The sequence below is a fragment of the Heptranchias perlo genome, chromosome 5 (assembly GCF_035084215.1).
Source record: "Heptranchias perlo isolate sHepPer1 chromosome 5, sHepPer1.hap1, whole genome shotgun sequence".
Lineage (NCBI taxonomy): Eukaryota > Metazoa > Chordata > Chondrichthyes > Hexanchiformes > Hexanchidae > Heptranchias > Heptranchias perlo.
Genome location: NC_090329.1, coordinates 56671857 through 56696733, shown reverse-complemented (window position 1 = coordinate 56696733; position 24877 = coordinate 56671857). Strand labels below are relative to the sequence as shown.

General features: G+C 41.0%; 1 protein-coding gene across 2 annotated transcripts in view; it reads right to left on the bottom strand.

Moving 5' to 3' along the window:
- Positions 1-24877, bottom strand: part of rab10 (RAB10, member RAS oncogene family) — a 45778-nt gene that overhangs the window by 6339 nt on the left and 14562 nt on the right. The window contains exons 1-3 of one of the 2 annotated variants that reach the window (XM_067984429.1): positions 23018-23114; positions 10856-10916; positions 5286-5424 (exon numbers count right to left, since the gene is read on the bottom strand). In XM_067984429.1, the coding sequence (XP_067840530.1) occupies positions 5286-5424; positions 10856-10916; positions 23018-23099 (282 nt within the window). In that variant the 5' untranslated portion in view covers positions 23100-23114. Of the gene's footprint in view, positions 1-5285; positions 5425-10855; positions 10917-23017; positions 23115-24877 lie in introns of those variants that run through there. The other variant, XM_067984428.1, reaches the window with a different exon arrangement.

Below are 24877 nucleotides of genomic sequence, written 5' to 3'. Positions count from 1 at the left end.
TGAGTGAGTGGTCAAATACATGGCAGATGCAGTATATTGTGGATAAATGTGAAATTATCCACTTCGGAAGGAAAAACAGAAAAGGCAGAGTATTATTTAAATGGTGATAGATTGGGAAATGTTGATACACAAAAGTGACCTGGGTGTCCTTGTACACTAGTCACTGAAAGCAAACATGCAGGTGCAGCAAGCAGTTAGGAAGGCAAATGGTGTGTTGGCCTTTATTGCAAGAGGATTTGAATATAGGGGCAAGGATGTCTTACTACAGTTATACAGGGTCTTGGTGAGACCACACCTGGAGTATTGTGTGCAGTTTTGGTATCCTTACCTAAGAAAGGATATACTTGCCATGGAGTGAGTGCAGCAAATGTTCACCAGACTGATTCCTGGGTTGGCAGGACTGTCGTATGAGGAGTGATTGGGTCGACTAGGCCTGTATTCACTCGGGTTTAGAAGAGTGAGAGGGGATCTCATTGAAACGTATAAAAATCTGACAGAGCTAGACAGACTGGATGGTTCCCCTGGCATGGGGGGGGGGGGGGGTGCCCAGAATAAGGGGTCAGTGTCTCAGGATACAGGGTAGGACATTTAGGACTGAGATGAGGAGAAATTTCTTCACTCAGGAGGATGGTGAACCTGTGGGATTCTCTACCACAGAAGACTGGAGGCCAAGTCACTGAATATATTTAAGATGGAGCTAGAAAGATCGAGACACAAAGCATCAAGGGGTATGGGGAGAGTGTGAATATGATATTGAGATGGAAGATCAACCATGATCATATTGAACGGCAGAGCAGCCTTGAAGGGCTATACAAAAATTGGCCATGTAGTTGATAGTGAGGATGAAAGCTGTGGACTGCAGGAAGATATGAATGGACTGGTCGGGTGCGCAGAACAATGGCAAAAGGAATTCAATCCAGAAGTGTGAAGTGATGCATTTGGGGAGGGCAAATAAGGCAAGGGAGTACACAATAAATCAGAGGATACTGAGAGGTGAAGAGGAACAAAGGGACCTTGAATGCACGTCCACAGATCCCTGAAGGTAGCAGGACTGGTAGAAAAGGCGGTTAAAAAGGCATACAGGATACTTTCCTTTATTAGCCGAGCCATAGAATAAGGGCAGGGAGGTTATGCTCGAATGGTATAAAACATTAGTTAGGCCACAGCTTGAGTACTGCGCACAGTTCTGGTCACCACCTTACAGGAAAGGTGTGACAGCACTAGAGACGGTACAGAGGAGATTTACAAGGATGTGGCCAGGGCTGGAGAATTTTAGCTATGCGGAAAGGTTGGATAGGCTGGGTTTGTTTTCTTTGGAACAAAGGAGGCTGAGGGGAGATTTAATTGATATGAAATTATGAGGGGCCTAGATATTGTGAATAGAGAGGACCTATTTCCCTTAGCAGAGGGGTCAGTGACCAGGGGGCAGAGATTTAAAGTAATTTGTAGAAGGATTAGAGGGAAGCTGAGGAGAAATATTTTCACCCAAAGCGTGGTAGGGATCTGGAACACTCTGCCTGAAAGGGTGGTAGAGGCAGAAACCCTCAATTCATTTAAAAAATACTTGGATGGGCACTTGAAGAGCCATAACCTACAGGGCTACGGACCAAGTGCTAGAAAGTGGGATTAAGCTGGATAGCTCTTTTTCAGCCTGCACAAACATGGGCCGAAGGGCCTCCTTCTGTGCCGTAACTTTCTAAGATTCAATTAAGGTGGCAAATTTTACGTTGGCCTTTATTGCAAGGGGGTTGAAATATAAGAGAAAGGAGGTCAATCGTATTGGGCTTTGGTGAGACCACACCTGGAGTACTGTGTATAGATTTGGTCTTCTTATCCAAGGAAGGATATACTTGCCTTAGAGGCAATGCAACTAAGGTTGACTAGATTGATTCCTGGCATGAGAGGGTTGTCCTATGAGGAGCGATTGATTAGAATGGGCCTATACTCTCTAGAACTTAGAAGAATGAGAGATGATCTCATTGAAACAAGATTCTGAGAGTGCTGGACAGGGTAGATGCTGACAGGCTGTTTCCCCTGGCGAGAGAGACTAGAGCTAGGGAGTATAGTCTCAGGATAACAGGTCAGCCATTTAAGACAGAGATGAGGAGGAATTTGTTCACACGGAGGATTGGGAACCTTTGGAATTCTCTACCCCAGATGGCTGTGGATGTTCATTGAGTATATTCAAGGCTGAAATCGATAATTTTTGGACTCTAAGGGAATCGGGGAAATCTGGCAGGAAAGTGCACTTCAGGTCGAAGATCAGCCATGATCTTAATGAATGGTGGAGCAGGCCCAAGGGGCTGTATGACTGACTCCTGCTCCTATTTCTTATTTTATGATACAATTATGAAAAATTTTGTTTCATGCAGACACCAAGCCAAAAATCCTCATCTGCTATGAAACATTTGCTTCATGTTTGAATTATTCTTCACATATTCAACATTTTCACAATAGTCCTCTAATGTCTCCAGTAACAAATGCACAAAATGTAATTTATGTTCTTCCCCCTCCATAGTTCCAAGTAATCCTGAATTTTTAAAACAAGCCTTCATAAAAGGCTTCCTATGTTTAAATAGTTCTAACAAATAACACCTTTGCAAGCATTTTTTTAAAAAGTCCTTGCATAGATACAATTGATCCAGTGTATTTATAATTTTTGTATAAAAATCTGTCCTAGCATTTTTCCACAACAAAGCAATTTAGCAGATCCCAAATGGCATTGTTCGAAGTAAATAAGAGGCAATGTTTCATGAGAAGTAGGTTAACATCTCTATGGCCCCTTCCTAATAGCATAAAGGGGATGCCTGAAGGAAGGCAAACTGCTTAGGCAGAGTTGTGATTAACCTGACCCATCCCTTTAAACATTGCTAGAAGAGCGGAATACAAGGTCAGAGGAAATCATGATCAAATTTCACAGGGATCTCATCAGACCTCACCGAGTGCTGTGTCCAGTTCTGGTTGTCAAGAACAATGACGGCTTTCTAATTCAAGGAGTGCAAAGAGCCATAAGGTTAATCCATCGTGTCAAAGGGTTGAGCTATGAGGCAGGACTGGAGATTTGGGCTTTTCAGTCTGGGAAGGAGCTGTGTGACAAGTGATCTTACAGGTATTCAAGATAGTTTGGGGAATGGAAATCCAATATGTTACTTTAAATTGAAGAGTCTGATAAGGGGACACAGATAAATTTAAGACCACTATTAAGAAATTGTTCTTCAGTGATTAATATATGGAATGGACTTCATGAAATTGCAGTGGAAGCAAAACCCTGGAATCTTTAGAAACAGTTGGATGCTGAAATGTTGTTTGGGTAGGGTGGGGGGGGGGGGAAAGAGGAGAAAGAGAACTTCAGCCTAACTCTCAAATGGATGAAATATGGGCCGAATGCCCTTATTAATCTGTAATTATCTTGTAACCTTTGGCGGCATAAAGTGTAGCAAACAGCAAAAATCTGATGATCCACCAACTCAACTGTTTCCTTTGCCAGAAGTACTCTAATTAGACATGTCTTGGGGTAGATACAAGGCTATCTGATCTTCAGGGATTAAACTGTTGCAAAACAAAAATTAAGCAGCAATCCCATCCTCCTCCTGGCACTGAGAAGCAAATGGTTCAATAGCCTCAATTCTGCAGGTTGGCAGCTGCTTATAAATCCCCCACTCCTCTTGGAGAGAAAAAAGATCAGGATAATCAGGAAATGACCAGAAAAATCTGGTTAGTTGTGGTTTTATGAATATTTGAGGCAATCAAATAACACTTTGAGATGACAAATATGCCAACACACATACATATATACACAAAACACATACATTTTCCAAAACCATCTGCACAATTCAATCACCTAAGTTTCATTTCAACAATAGGACAATAGAAATTCAGAGCCAAGGCAACTTATCAAATTGAGTTTCAAGGAAGGACTCATCCACAACACAAACTGCATGGTGCAGAGTAAGAACTCCACCCCCTGCTTGATAGGCTTTTAAATTAACTTGCCCAAGATATCAAGCATCAGCAGGATCCTGCACTATGTATTTAAAAAAGCTAGACTCAAGGAATTCATTGGTAATTTGGTCTACCCAGTCTTAAACAGCTGGGAAAAGTATGGTTATAGTTGAAAGCCTAACTACTACTAAAACAGCATTAGCCAGTAGTGGCACACAAGAGGCCCCAAGTGACCAGAAACAAACATGGTGCAGCATGAGCTTCCATTCGTTCAGGAAATTGCCTGCTCCAAGTACTCCATACAGCGCACAAAACATTGTCACAAGACCTCTTCCTTCCTTAGGCATAGCGAGAAAGTGGAAAATGAATCAGAGGCACAGAGGGAAAGAGGAAAAGGAATCAGGAAGAGGAGACAATATTTAATGCTTCTTGCTACTAAACAAAGCAAACATTGTGTTACAATCATCACAGAAGGTGCTTGAGAAGTGAAGTGTACAGTCCAGTATCAGGCAACCTGCTTTCTGGAATTACCAAGTTGTTTCTTAAATCAAAGTTTAAATGAAGCAAATATGAAACTGTTAAACAAGCACTATGATTTGGTACTCATTATTTAGAACTGTTACAACAACTTGCATTATAACACCTGCAATGTAGTAAAAAAACTTCAAGGCACTTCACAAGAGCGTAATCAGGCAAAAATTGATTTAATAGCCAGAGATTAAAACACGTTTGGCCCATTGTGTCTATCCTAGCTCTTAAACTGGAGCTATCAACTACATTTTCCTGTCCTTTCCTTAAATCTAGTTTTATTCTTCCATTTCAAGGACTTGTCTAATTTCCATTTAAAAGATGTCAGTCTTCATAACTAACATTTCATTCCTGGTACTAAGGTTGGGGAAGCTTCACTACCATTTCCATGCTTCCACTGTCCTTCCTGTAAGAGGTTGCTGAGAACTGCACATTAAATTTCCAAACGCAACCTAACTAATGCCGTGTAGAAATTCAACATCACTTTCTTGCTTTTATACGGAGTACCCCAGTATGGCTGTTTCACAAGTCTGCTTATGTAGGTTAAAAAAGCTTTCTTCATACTTTGAAGCAAATACATTTTTAATAGGTATTTACACTTCCTTTAGAAATTTCATACATGTTAAGGTTCTATGTCGTAGTACCATAGTGCACCAGTTTTGCAAAAATAAGAATTATTTCAGTGAGTTAGCACTAACCTTTAAGTACTGCAGTGCAAAAGCTGTTGGCACCAGACCGCCACAACCCAAAAAATATCAGAACTGCTTAAGATGACACAATGCCTTGGTGGTCAAATTGTTACTGCATTATCTTACCTCATCTATGTTCCTCAGCCATTTGCTGATGTTTTCAAAGCTTTTGGCATTTGTGATGTCATAGACTAGCATGATTCCCATTGCTCCCCTGTAGTAGGAGGTGGTGATGGTGTGGAATCGTTCCTGTCCTGCTGTATCCCTTCAAAACAAAAACAAATCAGCATAATGACTGACATTTTAAAAACCTGAAATCTTGCACACGTTTCCTTAATACAAAAGTCAATTTAACCTATCACTGAGTGCATTTTTTTTCATAGAAACTTAAAAAGCACTAACATGACTGGAGTTAAGAGCTTAATTAAAACTAGAGTATTTCAAAAAGTTGAGTAAATTTCTCTTGCATTTTAAGTCAGCTGACTGCATACAAATTCTAGGCTAAAATTCCATGGGAATCAGTACCTCAGACAAATTGAAATTTTAACCATTTTTGCCAGAAAAGGGTCTCAATTTGACCCTGTTGACCACACCAAGCAAACTGCTCTGGTACACCCAATTCCCATACCTTAAACACTGGTGTGCAAACTGTGATGTGGAAATGCCGGTGATGGACTGGGGTTGACAATTGTAAACAATTTTACAACACCAAGTTATAGTCCAGCAATTTTATTTTAAATTCACAAGCTTTCGGAGGCTTCCTCCTTCCTCAGGTAAATGTTCAGGAGCTCCTCGAAGCCTACGCATTTATACATATAGAACAATACATGGTGTTTACAGAATGCCCCTGCAACTGCCCGTTGCCAAGGCAATCACCGTGTTCAGACAGAGAGGTGTCACCTGCAGAACCCCCGAATACACATTCAACAAAAAAACAAACAGGAAAAAAAGAGGCCGAAACATCCGGAAGGCAGATAAAGCCAGCAAATGACCCATTATATTAAAAACAGATAACATTTGTTCGCTGGTGGGGTAACGTGTAGCGTGACATGAACCCAAGATCCCGGTTGAGGCCGTCCTCATGGGTGCGGAACTTGGCTATCAATTTCTGCTCGACGATTTTGCGTTGTCGTGTGTCTCGAAGGCCGCCTTGGAGTACGCTTACCCGAAGGTCGGTGGATGAATGTCCATGACTGCTGAAGTGTTCCCCGACTGGGAGGGAACCCTCCTGTTTGGCGATTGTTGCGCGGTGTCCGTTCATCCGTTGTCGCAGCGTCTGCATGGTCTCGCCGATGTACCATGCTCTGGGGCATCCTTTCCTGCAACGTATGAGGTAGACAACGTTGGCCGAGTCACAGGAGTATGAACCATGCACCTGGTGGGTGGTGTCCTCTCGTGTGATGGTGGTATCTGTGTCGATGATCTGGCATGTCTTGCAGAGGTTACCGTGGTTTCGACGGGCCACAGCAAAAAAATCGCATAGACCTCCTCAGGAGACTAACACGGGACGCAACCAACAGAGTACCCTTTGTCGTCCAGTACTTCCCCGGAGTGGAGAAACTACGCCATGTTCTCCGCAGCCTTCAACATGTCATCAATGAGGACAAACACCTCGCTATGGCCATCCCCACACCTCCACTACTCGCCTTTAAACAGCCACCCAACCTCAAACAGACCATCGTTCGCAGCAAATTACCTAGCTTTCAAGAGAACAGCGTCCACGACACCACACAACCCTGCCACGGTAACCTCTGCAAGACATGCCAGATCATCGGCACAGATACCACCATCACACGAGAGGACACCACCCACCAGGTGCATGGTTCATACTCCTGTGACTCGGCCAACGTTGTCTACCTCATACGTTGCAGGAAAGGATGCCCCAGAGCATGGTACATCGGCGAGACCATGCAGACGGTGCGACAACGGATGAACGGACACCGCGCAACAATCGCCAAACAGGAGGGTTCCCTCCCAGTCGGGGAACACTTCAGCAGTCATGGACATTCATCCACCGACCTTCGGGTAAGCGTACTCCAAGGCGGCCTTCGAGACACACGACAACGCAAAATCGTCGAGCAGAAATTGATAGCCAAGTTCCGCACCCATGAGGACGGCCTCAACCGGGATCTTGGGTTCATGTCACGCTACACGTTACCCCACCAGCGAACAAATGTTATCTGTTTTTAATATAATGGGTCATTTGCTGGCTTTCTCTGCCTTCCGGATGTTTCTGCCTCTGTTTTTTTTTTCCTGTTTGTTTTTTTGTTGAATGTGTATTCGGGGGTTCTGCAGGTGACACCTCTCTGTCTGAACACGGTGATTGCCTTGGCAACGGGCAGTTGCAGGGGCATTCTGTAAACACCATGTATTGTTCTATATGTATAAATGCGTAGGCTTCGAGGAGCTCCTGAACATTTACCGGAGGAAGGAGGAAGCCTCCGAAAGCTTGTGAATTTAAAATAAAATTGCTGGACTATAACTTGGTGTTGTAAAATTGTTTACAAAAGTGCAAACTGTGGACAGCAATGCCTATCAAGTGGATTATGGTCAGTGGTTAGAAAGTAAGCCTTCAGTGCTTTGGCTTTTTTTTAAAAACTGTCTTCCTGGTGTCCTTATCTGGCTGGTAATGACACTGCTGCTTTACTTCCTCCCAAGTCTAAACACCTGAGGAAATGGCTATTAATATATGAACCTGGAGAGCAATCGCTACGATTGTGGGCCAGAACCCAACCTGATCTCATCTGATTTACATACATACATGATCCAGCAAGGGACATTAAGTGCCGATTAGATGCACTGACCCAGTTCTCCCATTTCCTAGCTGGGAGAGACTGAAATTATTGTACCAGCTCACTGGCATCCCAGTTAAGAGTGTAAACAACTCAAAGGATTGTATACAAGTGAAATCTATGCATTTAGGGAAACAGCTGCCCAGCTAGTATATGTGCAAGGGGAAAGGGATTCTAGGAACAGGTCACATTAACTCTATTGTGCAGCTGACCTAGAAATGGAAGGATTTTCTTTGGTGCACAGGAACCAGTTTGCACCTGTAGTTCTGGTCTCAGGTGATGAAAAACAGCATCACCAATTCTAAGAGAGGTCGCAGATGAGGGAGACCCATCTATCTCACCCCCGCTCCCAAATACAAATCTACTGCACCATCCTCCAGAATTCAACAACCGCATCAATGAAGTGAATTTTTAGTCGCCACAGTCTTACCCAGAACACACTTCCTTTTTCACACCCTGACATAAGTCCTAAATTTGCCTTTTTACCCGAATGTATCATGCCCCTTTGTCTTGAAGTTTTAATTTAAATGAAAGAGCTCTAGATCAATCTTTCCCATTCCACTTAATACCATATGCCTCTAACATCTCTCAATCACCTCCTTTCAAGGATGACGGAGTCCAACGTTTCTTTGTAACCTCTAAACCATGTGCCGTTTCTCTACATTGCTTCCAGGACTCAGGTGCTTCCTTTGAGCCTTGGCAGCCAAAAGTGAACACTTGAAGATGCAGCCAGACCAGAACAGTATTGAGGTTCAATACTATGGCCTCAAGTTCATATTCTTATTTGGAAATATGGCTCCGTATTCTGATGGCTTTATTGATTTACAGGTTCATAATGACTTTCATTCAAACAGCACATAAATGTAGTAAATGTTCTAAGACTTTTGAGAGAAGAACAGAAGGTGAGCAGCAATTGAGTTCGGGAACATAAATGAAGGCACGCTAAGGGACAGGTTTTTAAAAGTAGGGACAGAGTTAGCAAGATAGGGGTGGGGCTTAGGGAGGCAGTTCTACAGAGTAGGGTCAAGATAGTTGAATGTTGTCATTGAAGGAAAGGCAAAGAAAAAAGTGCACAGGAGGCTACAGTCAGAATACCAAACATAAAATCGACCACACCCACTATGGTATGATATCCAAGAAGTCCTTGACAATTCTTTAAAGAACGTTTTGAAAACTCAGACAGAATTCTGCTGTTTACGAAAAATGGGCCGAATGCTGATTGGAAAATGGCCTCATTTACAGCAGAATGGGAGAAGGCCATCTCACAAAGCATTTAAAAAAGGGACAATGCCTTTGAGTGCTCTGCTCGGAGAGGGCAACAATATCCCACATTTTTCCACCCCACATACAAATGGGAAGAATTTATATTGGAACAAGAAAAAACTGCAAATGCTGGAAATATAGACCCACCCCTCCCCAGTCAGCATTTGAAAAGAACAAAGCCATATTATGAAGTTGTGTGAAGGATACATAACCAAAATATAACATGTTCTTTCTCTTCACAAATGGTAACTTGAAGGGATGTACTTAAAGCATTTTCTGAATTTATACTGGCACTTCGAACATTGAAACAAAGGTTTTGTTGATCTATTATTCAGTTTGTTATATTTCTGGCCTTCAGTATGGTCTGTCTTATCTTTATGAAATTTGACTTCCACATACAAATATATAGCAAATACTCTGTTGTATAAACTCATGGAGGGGAAATAAGATAATCCTCTGGTAACATATGCAAGATCTTTAAAATTAGGTGGCTGCCATCCAGAAGAATTGAAACAGGGACATGTACACTGGGGGTGGGGGGTGGGAACCAGCAACACCATCTGCCAAGAAAAAAAAATGCACATTTAAGGAGAGAAATGTGTATAGAGATTGAGTCTCAAACAGAAAAAGAAAATCCCAAGGAAGGCAGTTAAAATCTTCTTCTCTTTATGCTCCATATATGAATGGGAGATTGGTCCAACGGAGACCAGCATGGACAACTGCTGAGCCAAACATTTAGTCATCCTTAAATCAAAAATAGTGCTTCACAAATTACAATTAGCTGCCCTATAAGTAGAATTGAAACACAATGTACCCACCCCACAAGTAGTTTTAACACAACAGCTTCAACTTTTTCTGATGGCTCCTGACCAGAAAAGGAGGGAGTGACATTATGCATTTAAAAGGAGCAGTTTGGTAAGTACATGGAGAAAAGAACACATGGATATGCTGATAGGGCTAAATGAAATAGGGTGGGGAGCAGCTCATGTGGAGCATAAACACCGGGATAGATCAGTTGGGCCGAATGGCTTGCTTCTGTGCTGTAAATTCTACGTAATTCTATGTAATGCGGATCAATTTGATTGAACATTATAGGAATGGATTTTAATATTTTGTTAGCAATATTTAGCAAGTTCTACCAATGATTTGTTTTTATAAAACTTGACAAGTCATGGTGAAACAGATCCATAGAGAATTACACTAAAATTGAAAAAAGTGCAGCAAAGAGGTAAAATAATTGCTGGTTGGGTGGCTTGGGTTTTCAAAGGCAGCATATTGCAGGAGGAAAGATTGGGGGAGTGTAGAATACCAGTCTTCAAGTTTTAATTGAGTTTGTGGTACAACGCTATGATATTCCAAAAATCTGTATAACTGCAATCTCACATAATTGCATTAGATGCTTAGAAAAGCTGAATACAATATTGGAACAATCCTTAACCATCTTCAATTAGAATTAAATCAGTTCTCAAAAACATTGGATTGCTAGGGAAACTTGGAAGGGTAATTGTACAAGACAACCAATACAGCAACCACTTAAATAAAAAATATGCACATTTTTTCATTGCTACTGGTACAAATTTATCCTTCAATCCACAAAATTACTTTATCCACAGAGGGAGGTAGTAAGAGTTCACCACGTACCATATCTGCAATTTGATCTTCTTTCCTTGTAGTTCCACTGTTTTGATTTTAAAATCAATTCCTGTAATTGAGAGAGCAATAATTTTAAAATACTATAAAACTTTGCTAATTTTTAAAATTAGTCAGGATCAAGACCCTGAATCAAATCTAGCTTAAGATTTCTTAGGTTTTCCCCAAGAATGGCCAAGTATCAGAAGCAATTTGCATGTAGTCATTCAAAATGGCTGGTAGTTATAACAGGTCAAACTTCATAACCCAAGTTCTGAGTAAACCGAACCAAAAACAGACTTGCAAAGTGTGCATAGGTCGTTCTGTTTCAAAAGAATTAATTGTTACAAGGGAACCCCTTTATGCTTAATCCCAATTAAAGACAATATATAAGCAAAAGCAAAATACCATGGCTGTTGAAAATCTGAAATAAAAACAAAATGGTGGAAATATTCAGTAAGTCAGGTAGCATCTGTGGGGAAAGTTAATCTTTCAGGTTGATGGCCTTTCGTCATCTAAGGTCACAACTAGGGTAACAACTATTTGAGCTTCAGGTTTTGGTCTAGGTATAGGAATGAGAACGTGTGTGAAATGAAAAAAATTCTTATTCCAGATTGTGCGCCTCATCCACAATCAACTGGTTTTGAATCTGGTCAGTTAACACATGAAAATAGTGAAGACTGTTGCCCCAATTCCCAAAAGCCCATGGGATCCAAGGGTGAGTGGCAAGTTGGATCCAAAATTGGCTCAGCAGCAGGAAGCAAAGGGTGACTGGAAGGCTGTTTCCAGTGGGGTTCTGCAGGGCTCAGTACTAGGTCCTTTGCTTTTTGAGATATATATTCATGATTTGGACTTAAATGTAGGGGGCATGATCAAGAAGTTTGCAGATGATACAAAATTGGCCATGTGGTTGATAGTGAAGAGGAAAGCTATAAACTGCAGGAAGATATCAATGGACTGGTCAGGTGGGCAGAAAAGTGGCAAATGGAATTCAATCTGGAGAAGAGTGAGGTAATGCATTTGGGGAGGGCAAACAAGGCAAGGGAATTTACAATAAATGGGAGGATACCGAGAGATGTAGAGGAACAGATGGATCTTGGAGTACATGTCCACAGATCGCTGAAGGTAGCAGGAGAGGTAGATAACGTGGTTAAGAGAGCATACGAGATATATTCTATGTCTCGGCTAATAAAGGAATGTAAGAGCAGGGAGGTTATGCCAGAACTGTACAGCACTAGTTAGGTCACAGCTTGAGTACTGATTACAGTTCTGGTCACTGCATGACAGGAAAGATGTGATTGCACTAGAGAGAGTACAGAGCAGATTTATGAGGATGTTGCCAGGACATCCAATCTTTCCTCATCGTTTTTTAGCTATGAGGAAAGATTGGATAGGCTGGGGTTGTTTTCCTTGGAACAGAGGAGGCTGAGCAGAGATGTAACTGGGCTGTATAAAATTATGAGGGGCCTAGATGGAGTGGATAGGAAGGACCTGTTTCCCTTAGCAGGGGTCAATAACTAGGGGGCATAGATTTTAAGTGACTGGTAGAAGGATTAGAGGGGAGCTGAGGAAAAATCTTTTCACAGAGAGGAGGAGGAGTCTGGAACTCACTGCCTGAAAGGGTGGTAGAGGCAGAAGCCCTCAACTCATTTAAAATGTACCTGGATGCGCACCTGAAGTGCCGTGACCTACAAGGTTACGGACCAAGTGCTGGAAAGTGGGCTTAGGCCGGATGGCTCATTTTCGGCTTGCACGGACCCAATGGGCCGAATGGCCTCCTTCTGTGCCGTAAATTTTCTATGATTCTCAAGCCCAGTTGTAGAGCAATATGATGGAGGATTTTTTTTTAAAATGTGAATTTTACACACACAAGGATTCATAAGTGCTACAAAATTAAATAATTTTCCATTTTAGCATCTAGTGTCAGCAAACACAGCTGGGTAAAACACAACCATCGAGAGAAAAAAAAACTTAGCCCCAAAGTGCCTCAACACCAACAGAACAAAAAACCTCAACCACCGCAACATTTCCAATTTCAACACCAGTCATCCTCGCAGTTTCAGAGATGAGCAATTGACTACCAATTAGAGTCAGTTTTGTCATTTGGTTCATCAGAATGTGAGTCAAGGCTGTGAAAACTAATTTCACATAGAATCCTTCAAATTGGCAGGGGCCCTTTTCTCTATCAGCTGGGGTTAGATTCAAATCCACATCCCAGAGATGAGGCGAAAGTATATACAATCTACTACACCAGTTGTGGTTTTTTTCAGTAATTTACTGCGTAATGTTGTAAAAAAAACATTTTCACCTACTCAAATGTAGTACAGTAATGACCCACATTCTTAACCACACATGGCATTTTGCAGCTGGAAAGTTCAGAGCATAAGGCGCTCAGATTTTACGTAAACTTACGACATTATTTCTTCCAGACTTGGAAGATTGACACACTAGATTCGCCCTTTTGCTTTATTTATTTTGTCAGGTTCAATCTCTGTACTGGTGTCAAGTTCCACTAAGTAATGTACAGATCTTGCTGTGTAGAGTGCAAACTTGGGGGATTAACTCCTGCATTTATGTTGTAAGAAAATGGCCGTAATTGGATACGAAATGTGTAGATCATATTTATCAGTCGATGATGCTATCGCTTCCATATAATTGTCACATACATTAAGGGGAGTAGCTGACAGTTAGAACTCTGCATGTGTCAACTACACTCCTGCAACATAAATGTTCCATACTTGGCAACCAATTCAAAGAATAGTCTAATTTAAGTAGACCAGTCATTGGGCAAGTAAACAATTGCTACATTTAAATGATGCAGACAGGTCCAAAATTAATTAACTAAAAAGGACATTAAGTAGTAAATTGTTGGGATTTTTGCCAAGTGCAACTCGAAGCTTCGTTCTGTTGCTGGTAGTACGAGGACCCAGTCAGTTCCATCTGAGCATTGAGGGGCCAAAAAGGATCCTCAGCACCAGGCATCACTGGGTCCATCTTCGCATCAGATGCGAGCAAGTCGCTGGGCTTGAACATAGTACTTGGCACCTGATGTATTCAGCAACACCCAATTGGACATGGTTCGATTTCCTGAGCTCAGTGTTCACTAATCTTATTCTGAAAGCTCTAGAAAATATGGTTTAAGCTGGTCCTTAACTGTATTTTATGAACTAAAGGTAAAATTCGGCATCAACTTGCATTTACTGCACACAAGACAGAAACATCCCAAGATGTTTTGGAGATGAAAGAAAAAAACTGAACAGACGGAAGATGATATCAGGAGTGACCAAAAGCTTGGTCAAATAGTTGGGTTTTATGGAGCGTCAAAAGGAGGTGATGGTGATGGCGTTTAGGGCAAGAATTCCAGAGCATGGGGCCTAGAGGGAGAAAGGCATGGCCTTCACTGGTGGGGCGATAGGATGGGAGGGGGATGCAAAAGAGGCATGCAGAGTAATGGAGTGTTCGGGTGAGGGATTACAGATTGGAGATGCATTGGGGGGGGGGTGGCGAGCAAGGGGAAGGCCTGGATCAATTTAAACTGAGGATGAGAATTTTAAATTTGAGGCATTGTGGGACTGGGAGCCGAAGTACGTCAGCAAGGACAGGTGGACGGGCAAGTGGGACTTGTGTGGATAGGATATCAGCAGAGTTTGGATGAGCTGAAGGATAAGAGGCTGGTAAAGAGCAGTGAAATAGTCGAATCTGGAGTTGACAAAAGCGCGGATCAGAGTTTCAGCAGAAGATGGGCTGGGATAGGAGTGGAGGTGAATGACGTTATGATGGTGGTAGTATGCGCTGTGACAGAAAGGATGTGGAGTGACAATAAAAATGAGCAGAGGTTGCAAACATTTTGATTCAGCCCTAGACAGTGGCCGGTGGGGGGGGGGGTAGTAGAATCAGTGTTGAGACAGAGTTTGTGGTGGGGGTCAAAGACAATGGCTTTGATCTTCCAATATTATGCTGGCAGAAATCAATCAAGAATGGATGTCAGACAAGCAGTCTGACTGCAGAGGCAGTTGAGAGGTTGAGAGAGAGGGCGTCATCAACATACATGTGGAAGCTGCCTCCAGGTCTAGAGATAATGACAAGAGGCAACATGGAGCTGGGGATGAGAGGGGGCGGCAAAGATATATTCTTTGGGGACTCCCAAGCTAACATTGCAGGGATAGGAAGAGTAGCTAATTGTTCGCGATGCTTTGGGTACAACCGCATAGGTAAAAATGGAAAAATAAAATAGGTAGTCGCACCAGGCTGGATAACAGAGGCGGGCGTTGGAAGAGAATGGCATGGTTGACCGTGTGAAACACAGGAGAGGGATCTCAGTCACAGGACATTATTCATAACTCTGGTTACAGCAGTTTCAGTAGCGAAGGGATAGAAACCTGATGAGAAATTCAAAATGGGAATTGGGAGAAGGGATGGACCCAGATCTGGAAGGAGACCAGGATCTTGAAGAGGAAAAGGGAGATTGGAGATGGGGTTGTAGTTTGTAAGCACTTTTAGTGCAGTGTCACAATCAAAACCGATATGGCACATTTTGCATCAACAGTATATTGGTATAATGCCAGGTGGTTGGAGTCCAATCTGAACTACAATTTCAGCACAGTTTTTGAAACTGAAGCAATGCAAAAAATGCTATATTCACTCCCTTCCTTTTCCAAGCCATAGCTTCAATTCTGAACCCCAGCTCCTTCCTGTTTGACAGATAGGATAAATAAACTTGCATTCATATAGTGCCTTTCACATCCTCAGGACATGCCAAAAGCATTCCACAGCCAATTAAATACTTTTGAGGTGCAGTCAGTTATGTAGGGAAGCATAGCAGTCAATTTGTGCACAAAGTCCCATTAAACATCAGAGATAAATGAGTTAATGTATTTTGATTGTGTTGGCTGAGAAATAAATGTTGATCAAGTCACCAGGAGAACCCCCGGCTCTTTCTGTAGATCATGGAATCCTCAATGTCCACCTGAACTAAACAGGGTCCCTGTTGAGTATCTGATCTGAAGGACAGCACCCTGTTAAGCAACACTCTCTCAGCACTGCATTGAAGTGCCATCCTAGATTATGTGGCCAAATCCTGGAGTGGGGTTTAAACCCAAGACCATACAACTCAGGTGATGCCAGAAAGCTTTCCTCCAACTCCTAAAACACTACTCGCACTTTTTTGAAAAGAAGAATGCTCACCAATTGCAAGTTAGCTGCATTCATCAGAAACTCACTACCAACTCTATTGCTGTATACCTTAATATATCAAATAATCTTAAGCTTCTTCACCACACTGTTAATAGCTTTCAAGGACACAGCCGAATAGACAGTTAAAATTTTATTTATATGTACACATAAAAGTTGCCATATGAGGTTATAATATTGTGGTAACAACCAAGATCTGGCTCAAACGAGGGCAGGAATGAGAACTTAATATTCCTGGCTACAATGCATTCAGGAGGGATAGGGAAGGAAAAAGGTGGGGGTGGCAGTATTGATTTAAAATGCTGTTCTAGCCTTGGAAAGGGATGATGTACTAGAGAGTTCAAAGAATTTATTTGGTTAGAGTTAAGGAGCAGAACACGAGCTGTTACACTGCTGGTGTATGCTGTAGGTCATCAAATCGTGGGAAGGAGATGGAGGAGCAAATCTGCAAGCAAGTTTCAGAAAGTTGTAGAAGAGTAGTGATAATAGGGGACTTCAATTATCCTAATTTGACTGGGGAAAAAACAGTAAAGAGCAAGGAAGGGAGTAATTTTTGTAATGTGTACAGGAGAACTTTGATTAGTATCATTCCACCACGAGGAAGTATTGCTGCATCAAGCACGGACTCGACCTGCTAAATGGCCTCCTCCTGCTCTGTAACCACTATGATTCTATGATCTTGTTCTGGGGAATGAAGTGGGGCTAGTGGAGCATGTATCATGGAGTTCAAAAGGAAACTGGCAAAAGTGGCTTGGCAACAAAGAATGGCAGATATAACAGTAAAAAAGTGCAATGGAAGGCCTTCAGAGGAGACAGTATAGGTAAAAGGAGGAGATAGTTTGGGGACACTCAACACATTCCCATGAGGGAGACAAGGAAGGGTTTCTGAAGCAAGAACTCCTTGGATGGCTAAAGAAATTGGGATTAAAATGGAACAGGAAAAGGAGACTTATGATAAATGGTTGGTTCATAATATAGTAGAGAATCAAGCGGAATACAGAAAGTGCAGAGGCAAACTGACAACAGAAATAATCAGGGCAAAGAGAGTGTATGAGAAGAGAGAACACAAGTCTTTTATAAACATAGAAGAGTAAAAGGATAATCAAAAGGAAGGGTGGGGCCAACTGGAGACCAAAAAGGAGATCTTGAGGAGGCAGATGGCATGGCTGTGGTACTGAATTAGTACTTGGACTCAGTATTTACAAAAGAGGATGCTGCCAATGTCACAGTCAAGGAGAACAGGGGTGGGGAAATTGAATAGGATAAAAATAGATGAAGAGGAGGTACTTAAAAGATCAGCAGCACTCAAAGTAGAAAACACCTAGTCCTGATGGGATACTGCGGGAAGTAACGGTAGAAATAGCAGAAGCTTTGGCGACAATCTTTCAATCCTGGGACAAAACTGTCACTTCGAAAGACACGGGTTAATAAGTGAAAGCCAATACAAATTTGTTAATGGCAAACCGTGACACAAACTTCATTGAGTTTTGCAATGAAATAACAGTGCAGTTGATGCGTATATCTTTACCCAAAGAGTGGCAAGAATGTAAAACGCATTACCACCAGGAGTAGTTGAGGCAAAATAGCAAAGATACATCTAAGGGGAAGCTAGATAAGCACGAGGGAGAAAGGAATAGAAAGATATTCTGATAGGGTTAGATGAAGTAGGAGGGAAGTGGCTCGTATGGGCATAAACCATTTGGGCCAAATGGCCTGTTCCTGTACTGTAGTTTCAATCTAACTCGACATACATTGTCTTATAAAAGTTGTCTGGAAGTGTCACGTAATAGACTAGTTAGTAAAATTGCAGCCCATGGGATGGCAGCATGGATATGAAATTGGCAGACAGCAAATAGAAGTGAAAAGTTGTTTTTCTAGAGTGAAAGGAAGTATACAGTGGTGTCCCCTAGAGGTTGGTATTGGGACCACTGCTCTTTTTGATATATATTAATGACCTGGACTTGGGTATAGTGGGCATAATTTCAAAGCTGGTAGTGGGCACTTAACTTGGAAATGAAATTTAATGAAGGGGGTGCAGGAACAGATACACCTGGGGGTTCACATACACAAATCTTTGAAAGTGGCAGGACAAGTTGATAAAGCTGTTATCAAAGTATATGGAATTATATGCAGAGTACAAAAGCAAGTTACGCTAACCTTTATAAATCACTGGTGCAACCTCAGATGGAGTACTATGTCCAATGCTGGGAACCACACTTTAGGAAGGATATCAAGGCCCTGGAGTGTGTTCAGAGAACAATTACTAGAATGGTACTAGGGATGAGGGACTACAGTTATATACAGAGACTAGAGAAGCTGGGATTCTCTGGGGGAAGAGTGATCATAACTTGATGAATTTCAGAGTTCGAGTGTGAGTGTGACATGCTTAAGACCGAAACCAGAGTCTTAAATTAAGTAAAGCCAATTACATAGGTGTGATGGGCGAGCTGGCTAAAGTAGATTGGGAAATTAGATTAAAAAGGTATGACAGTGGACAAGCAATGACAAACATTTAAAGAAATGTTGCAATAGTCTCAACAAATATACATTCCATTGAGAAATAAAAACTCCAAGTGAAAAGTGATTCACCTGTGGATAACTAAAGTAGTTAAGGATTGTATTATATTAAAAGAAGAGGCCTATACTGTTGCATAGAAGAGTAATAAGCCTGGGGACTACGAGAGTTTTAGAAACCAAAAGACGACCAAAAAGAATTGATAGAAAGGGATAAAATAGAATATGAAAGTAACCGAACAAGCAATATAAATACAGACTGTAAGAGCTTCTACAAGTACATAAAGAGTAGCAAAAGTAAACGTCCTTCAAGGCTGAGACAGGAGAAATTATAATGGGGAATAAGGAAATGGCAGAGATGTTAAACAAATATTTTGTATCTGTCTTCACAGTAGAAGACACAAAAAGCATACCAGAAATAGTGGGGAACCGAGGGTCTGATGAGTGAGGAACTTAAAGTAATTAATCTCAGTAGAGAAAAAAAAGTATGAGAGAAACTAATGGGAATAAAAGCTGACAAATCCCCTGGACCTGATGGCCTACATGCGAGGGTTCTAAAAGGAGTGGCTGCAGAGATAGTGGATGCATTGGTTATGATATTAAAACATTTCCTAGATTCTAAAACGGTCCCAGCGGATTGGAAGGTAGCAAATGTAACTCCACTATTCAAGGAAGGAGGGAAAGAGAAAACAGGGAACTACAGGCCAGTTAGCCTGACATCAGTCATCAGGAAAATGCTGGAATCCATTAAGGAAGTGGTAACAGGGCACTTAGAAAATCATATTAGGCACAGTCAACACAGTCTTATGAAAGGGAAATCATGTTTGATAAATTTATTAGAATTTTTTGAGGATGTAACTAACAGGGTAGATAAAGGGAACCAGTGGATGCAGTAAATTTAGATTTTCAAAAGGCATTCGATAACGTGCCACATAAAAGGTTGTTATGCAAGCTAAGGCCTCATGGGGTTGGGGGTAACATATTAGCATGGATAGGGGATTGGTTAACAGACAAAACGAGTACAGATAAACATGTCATTTTCAAGCTAGCAGGCTATAACTAGTGGAGTGCTGCAAGGATAAGCTATTCACAATATACTAATGACTTAGATGAAGGGACAGAGTCCAATGTATCCAAGTTTGCTGACGATACAAAGCTAGATGGGAAAGTAAGCCGAGATGAGCAGAGCCTGCAACGGGATATCGACAGGATAGTTAAGTGGGCAAGACTGTGGCAAATGGAGTATAATATGGGGAAATTAGGTTATTCACTTTGGTAGGAAGAATAGAAAAACAGAATTTTTTTTTTTAAATGGTGAGAAATTATTGAATGTTGGCATAGAGAGATTTGGGTGTCCTCGTACAAGGAACAAAAAGTTAGCATTTAAGTACAGCAAGCAGTTAGGAAGGTAAATGGCATGTTATCCTTTATTGCAAGGGAGTTGGAGTACAAGAGTAAGGAAGTCTTACTACAATTATACAAGGCTTTGGTGAGACTTCACCTGGAGTACTGTGCAGTTTTGGTCTCCTTACCTAAGGAAGGATATACTTGCCTTAGAGGCGGTGCAACTAAGGATTACCAGATTGATTCCTGGGATGAGAAGGTCGTCCTATGAGGCACAATTGAGTAGAATGGGCCTATACTCTCTCGAGTTTTGAAGAGTGAGAGATGGTCTCATTGAAACATACAAGATAGATGCTGAAAGGTTGTTTCCCATGGATGGAGAGTCTAGAACTGGAGGGCATCTCAGAATAAGGGGTCAGCCATTTAAGAAGGAGATGAGGAGGAATTTGTTCACGGAGGGTCGTGAATCTTTGGAATTCTCGACCCCAGAGGGCTGTGGATGCTGAGTCATTGAATATGTTCAAGGCTGAGATAGATAGATTTTTGAACTCTAGGGGAAATCAAGGGAAATGGGGTTGAGGTTGAAGATCAGCCATGATCCTAATGAACAGTGGAGCAGGCTTGAGGGGCCATACGGCCTGCTCTTGCTCCTATTTTTTAATGTTCTTATGATTGTTCTCCTTAGAGGAGAGGTTATGGAGAGATTTAATAGAGGTGTTCAAAATTATGATAGTTGTTTCTTATTTACTGTTTCCACTGGTAGGAAGGTCAGTAACCAGAGGACACAGATTTAAGGTAACTGGAAGGAGAACTAGATGAGAATTTTTAATGCACCCAGTTACGATGATCTGGAATGCATCGCCTGAAAAGGATGATGGAAGCAGATTTTAAAAATAAAATCCACTTTTGTGGTTTTTTTTTAAAAACCACAGCTCCTCTGTCTCATTTTCTGTTTGGTTGTCATGTGGCAGGTTATGATGCACTCTGGGTTTTGTAATTATACATTAACAGGGTGAGAACTACAATTCCCATGATAATCCTTACATACACAAGAAAAAATGTTTTAACGGGAACTAGAAGCCATCGGTGGCTAAGATCAAGTGAAATTTCTAACTGTCGAAAGCAGAACCAAAGCTCCAGAGGAATGGGGAAGCATGTGAAGAAAAAAATCTTTTACATTAAATGTCAGAAATGACTAATCTGCACTTGTTAAACTGCTATTTTTAAGCCTTATTTTAATTAAGAGTCAGGTGAGGGGAGAAAAGGGATGGGATCGCAATGGATGTTGAAAGCAATAGAAACTGAAAAAAAAACCTAAGTAAATCAGAGCAGAGGGGGAAGAAACAGGCCAGTGACTTCTAAATCAGCATTACTTTTTAATGGACACAAATCCTCAATGAGAAGCAATTTGAAACTGCTGTAAAACACTGATACTGTAATTCATGGACATCAGTTACTGTGATTAATCTTTTGCATAATGTGAATTCAAATTTAATTAAATCATGAAATACAAATTTAAGAAAATACAAGTTTTTAAATACTCCAGACCATGAACCATTAAATACCCACATCTCACATTTAGTGGTACGTGACTTGAGGTTTCAATTTCAGCAATAAGAGTAGAAGCCATACGATTCCTCATCTAACTCATGCATGATAACTTTGTAACCCATGTTTTGAGAACTGTAAATTAGTACCATGTTCAGTAATGGACATGAAATATATTTATTTTTAATCAATTTTATATATTGGTTTATAGCAGTTTAAAATATTGAAACTTTTTTTAAAAATCCATAGTAGAATTTCACACAGACCAAGTCCAACTTAATTTGCTTTAACGGCATACGAACAGCATGACATTTAATGTTAATACTGAAAGCTTGGCAAATAGAACCTTTCATGATTCTTGTATTAAAAATGTGAAGAATTTGCCAACCTGCACTTCAGAAAATGCAGACTTTGTAACTATTTCCTGAAATAGAGATGAACATAACATTTTACTTCGCATCATGGTCAGCAAAAAATAAAACCATGCCGTACGCAATTGGAATCCCAGCTGCGTGACCAAAACACATTTGCAAATACTCTAGTCATTAAGTACTACGTACAGAGTTACAGACAATTTTGTATAGCATTGCAATTAACCAATGCATAACTGCATTAACAGTGGAAGTGTTTTAATAAAATATTGTATTATAAACTTGACTTCAAGGTCACAGCTCAAAGCTTTAGATTTTAAAAAAATATGCAAGATCACAACTCTAAGCTTCATATTCTTTTTTTTAAAATCTACACTAAGTTAGTTCCATTTCTTTGTTATTTGTGACATTTAAATACTTAGCATCAGGTTTGAATGACTAACACCTTTGACTAAATTGCGAGTGCCAATGTGTAAGTCTTGGTTGTTGGCACAGCTATCATGGCGAATCATACTATTTTTAGGATGAAATTCAAGCAGTCCTTTTTTAAAAAAAGATATGCAATTTCACAGTAGTCATGACAAGTCCAGAAACAGAAGATGTAGCCAACATAACCACTTTTCAAAAAAAAGCTCTTGCATGCAATTAAGAACTTAAATCATACATCAAGTCTTCAGATTTTGTATTAATGTCTCTATATTCTAGATTGGCCTAACAGAACTACAGGAAAGCAGAAGCAAATTAATAGGACAACAGCACACTGAGGTACTGGAATACTTCTAGTATATTAAGTTAATGGTCAGCAATTCACAGGCTGGGGGCACAGCATTTCACAATATGCACCAAGAGTTTTGGAACAAAAAAATCCCCTCCACATTCAATAAGCAGGCTTAATTTTCCCTTTTCTCAACCCAGTCCCTGTAACCACTTATTACACTTCACTTCCACATCCCACTCAGATAACTTGTCACAGACTGGTTTGGGGGGGGGGGGGGGGGGTTGATTCTGGGATCTTCATGACTCTGAGTAAGTGAGCCGGATTATCCTGCTGAGCCACTGAGCTGAGAAATAACAAAGCACTATCCACAAAAACATCACAATTACAACTAAATTAATTTACCACAATAACATAACCCAACATATTTAGATTGAAGCAAATTGCAGACTTATATACAGATTATAAATAGAAATAAATTAATTTTACAACCTTTTGAGGGAGAGACAAGCTCTGCCAAGTTTGTAATTGGATAGCGCAGTGAGGTACCGAATCGAACAGCTCTTCCTGACATTCACTTTCAAACAGGGAATCATCTACCATACCAGGACACGTGATAGAATCAGCCAGTCACAATTTGGGGGATTTTTTTTTACACTAGATATTTTCTCAAGTTCAGCATCACAAGCCACTTCAATAAATTTCAAATAAAGCTGTTGGACTATAACCTGGTGTTGTACGACTCCTTACCGTTACAACTCGGCATTCCATGTTTCTGTCCTATAGGTGAATGACCCAAGATTCGAACCCTACTCTATACACCAGCTACTGGAATTTATCACGTGCCACGTGAAGTCCTCTCAAAGCAGGTGGACTAAGTGCTCATAGCAGAGATTAAGGCTCTGAACTAACAAGTGATTTTATTTACGCAAGTCAGATGAATGAACAACATTAAAAAGGATACAACACTCCATCCTCCAGGTTACAAAAAAAAAAATTAAATACAGCATTCACATTCTCTCTTAACAAGACTTTAAAATACAAACTTACTCCATAGAAGAGGCTACTATTTGAAAACTAGCTCAGCTATTTCGGATGGCTGCTCGAAAGCCGAAAATACACAGTCGCTTGACTGTTGGCTGCAATTCTGAAACTCTCGACGTAAACTAACAACTTCAAGGCCCAATGCAATCTATAATTGGAGAACTCGTCACTGAACTGTCTGTTCAAGAGGACTGCAGCCAATGACCCTCAAAAGGTTTCAGACAGCTGCTAATCAAACCTACAACCTCAGACTGATTCTTTGTTCAATGCCAAGATGGCATGGGACCACCTTGGCAGCTATACCAACCAAGATGCAGGTAACTTATGAATCTTTAACTAGTAGATATCATTTGGCAATATTGAGTGGATAGTCAATCTTGGACAAAAGGTGTTTATACTTGCATTTAATGGCACTGGTTTACTCAAAAGTTCACACCTCAGATAACCTACTGTATTGGTCATAGAAAATCCTATCCCTAGACCATGCAGCCAAACTGCCTCAGCTGATGACTTTTCTACCTAAAAGTACTTTGTGCAACCTTGGGTGTTAATCCTTTACAATATTTTTCTAACAATGCAACAGACAAGTTCAAAATTCAACACTTCACAATAAATACATTGTCACATGACCCAAAAGGATCTTTGACAAAAATGATAAATAATCAGCACCATTTGGATACACTCATACTTTTAGCCTTCCGATTTACAGGGCCAGGATGGGTGTGGCCCACCTGGGTGCATGTGGTGGGGGGGGGGGGGGGGGGAAAGAAGGAGGAGTGTCGCTTTGACTGCTTGTCTCTCTTCCACCGTATTGTCCATGTCCAGGTGGCCTTGGAGTTGGAGCGTGTATGCTTGAAGCTTTCTGCAACCAGTGGGCATTGCAGCGAAGAGTGTCTAATAGACACTGGTAATAACATGATTTAGTTGTTATGGTTCTTTTTGGTTTTGTTGGCACTTTGTTGCTTATTTTACTTTGATAGGACCACCTTTGTTTATATTCGTGGTTCCCATAAAGGGCACTTGTGGCACTGATTCCTGCCAGGTGACACTGGGGCAACTCAGTGACACCCCTATGGGTCCAATTAAAATTGGCCCAAGGCAATTTTACACTGGAGCCAGGAGTGCTGAAAGCAGACATGAAACATTTTGAATGAAGGGTAGCAAGAAGGATGGAATAAACAATAATTTAGCGGTAAGGTTAACGGAATTAAGAGCACTGTTGGGTGGCTAAATGAGTAGCCACCAATGGTGAAATAGAATGAGCAGGACTTCATTGTCATGTGAGCAGATGCTGAATCAAAGTACTTA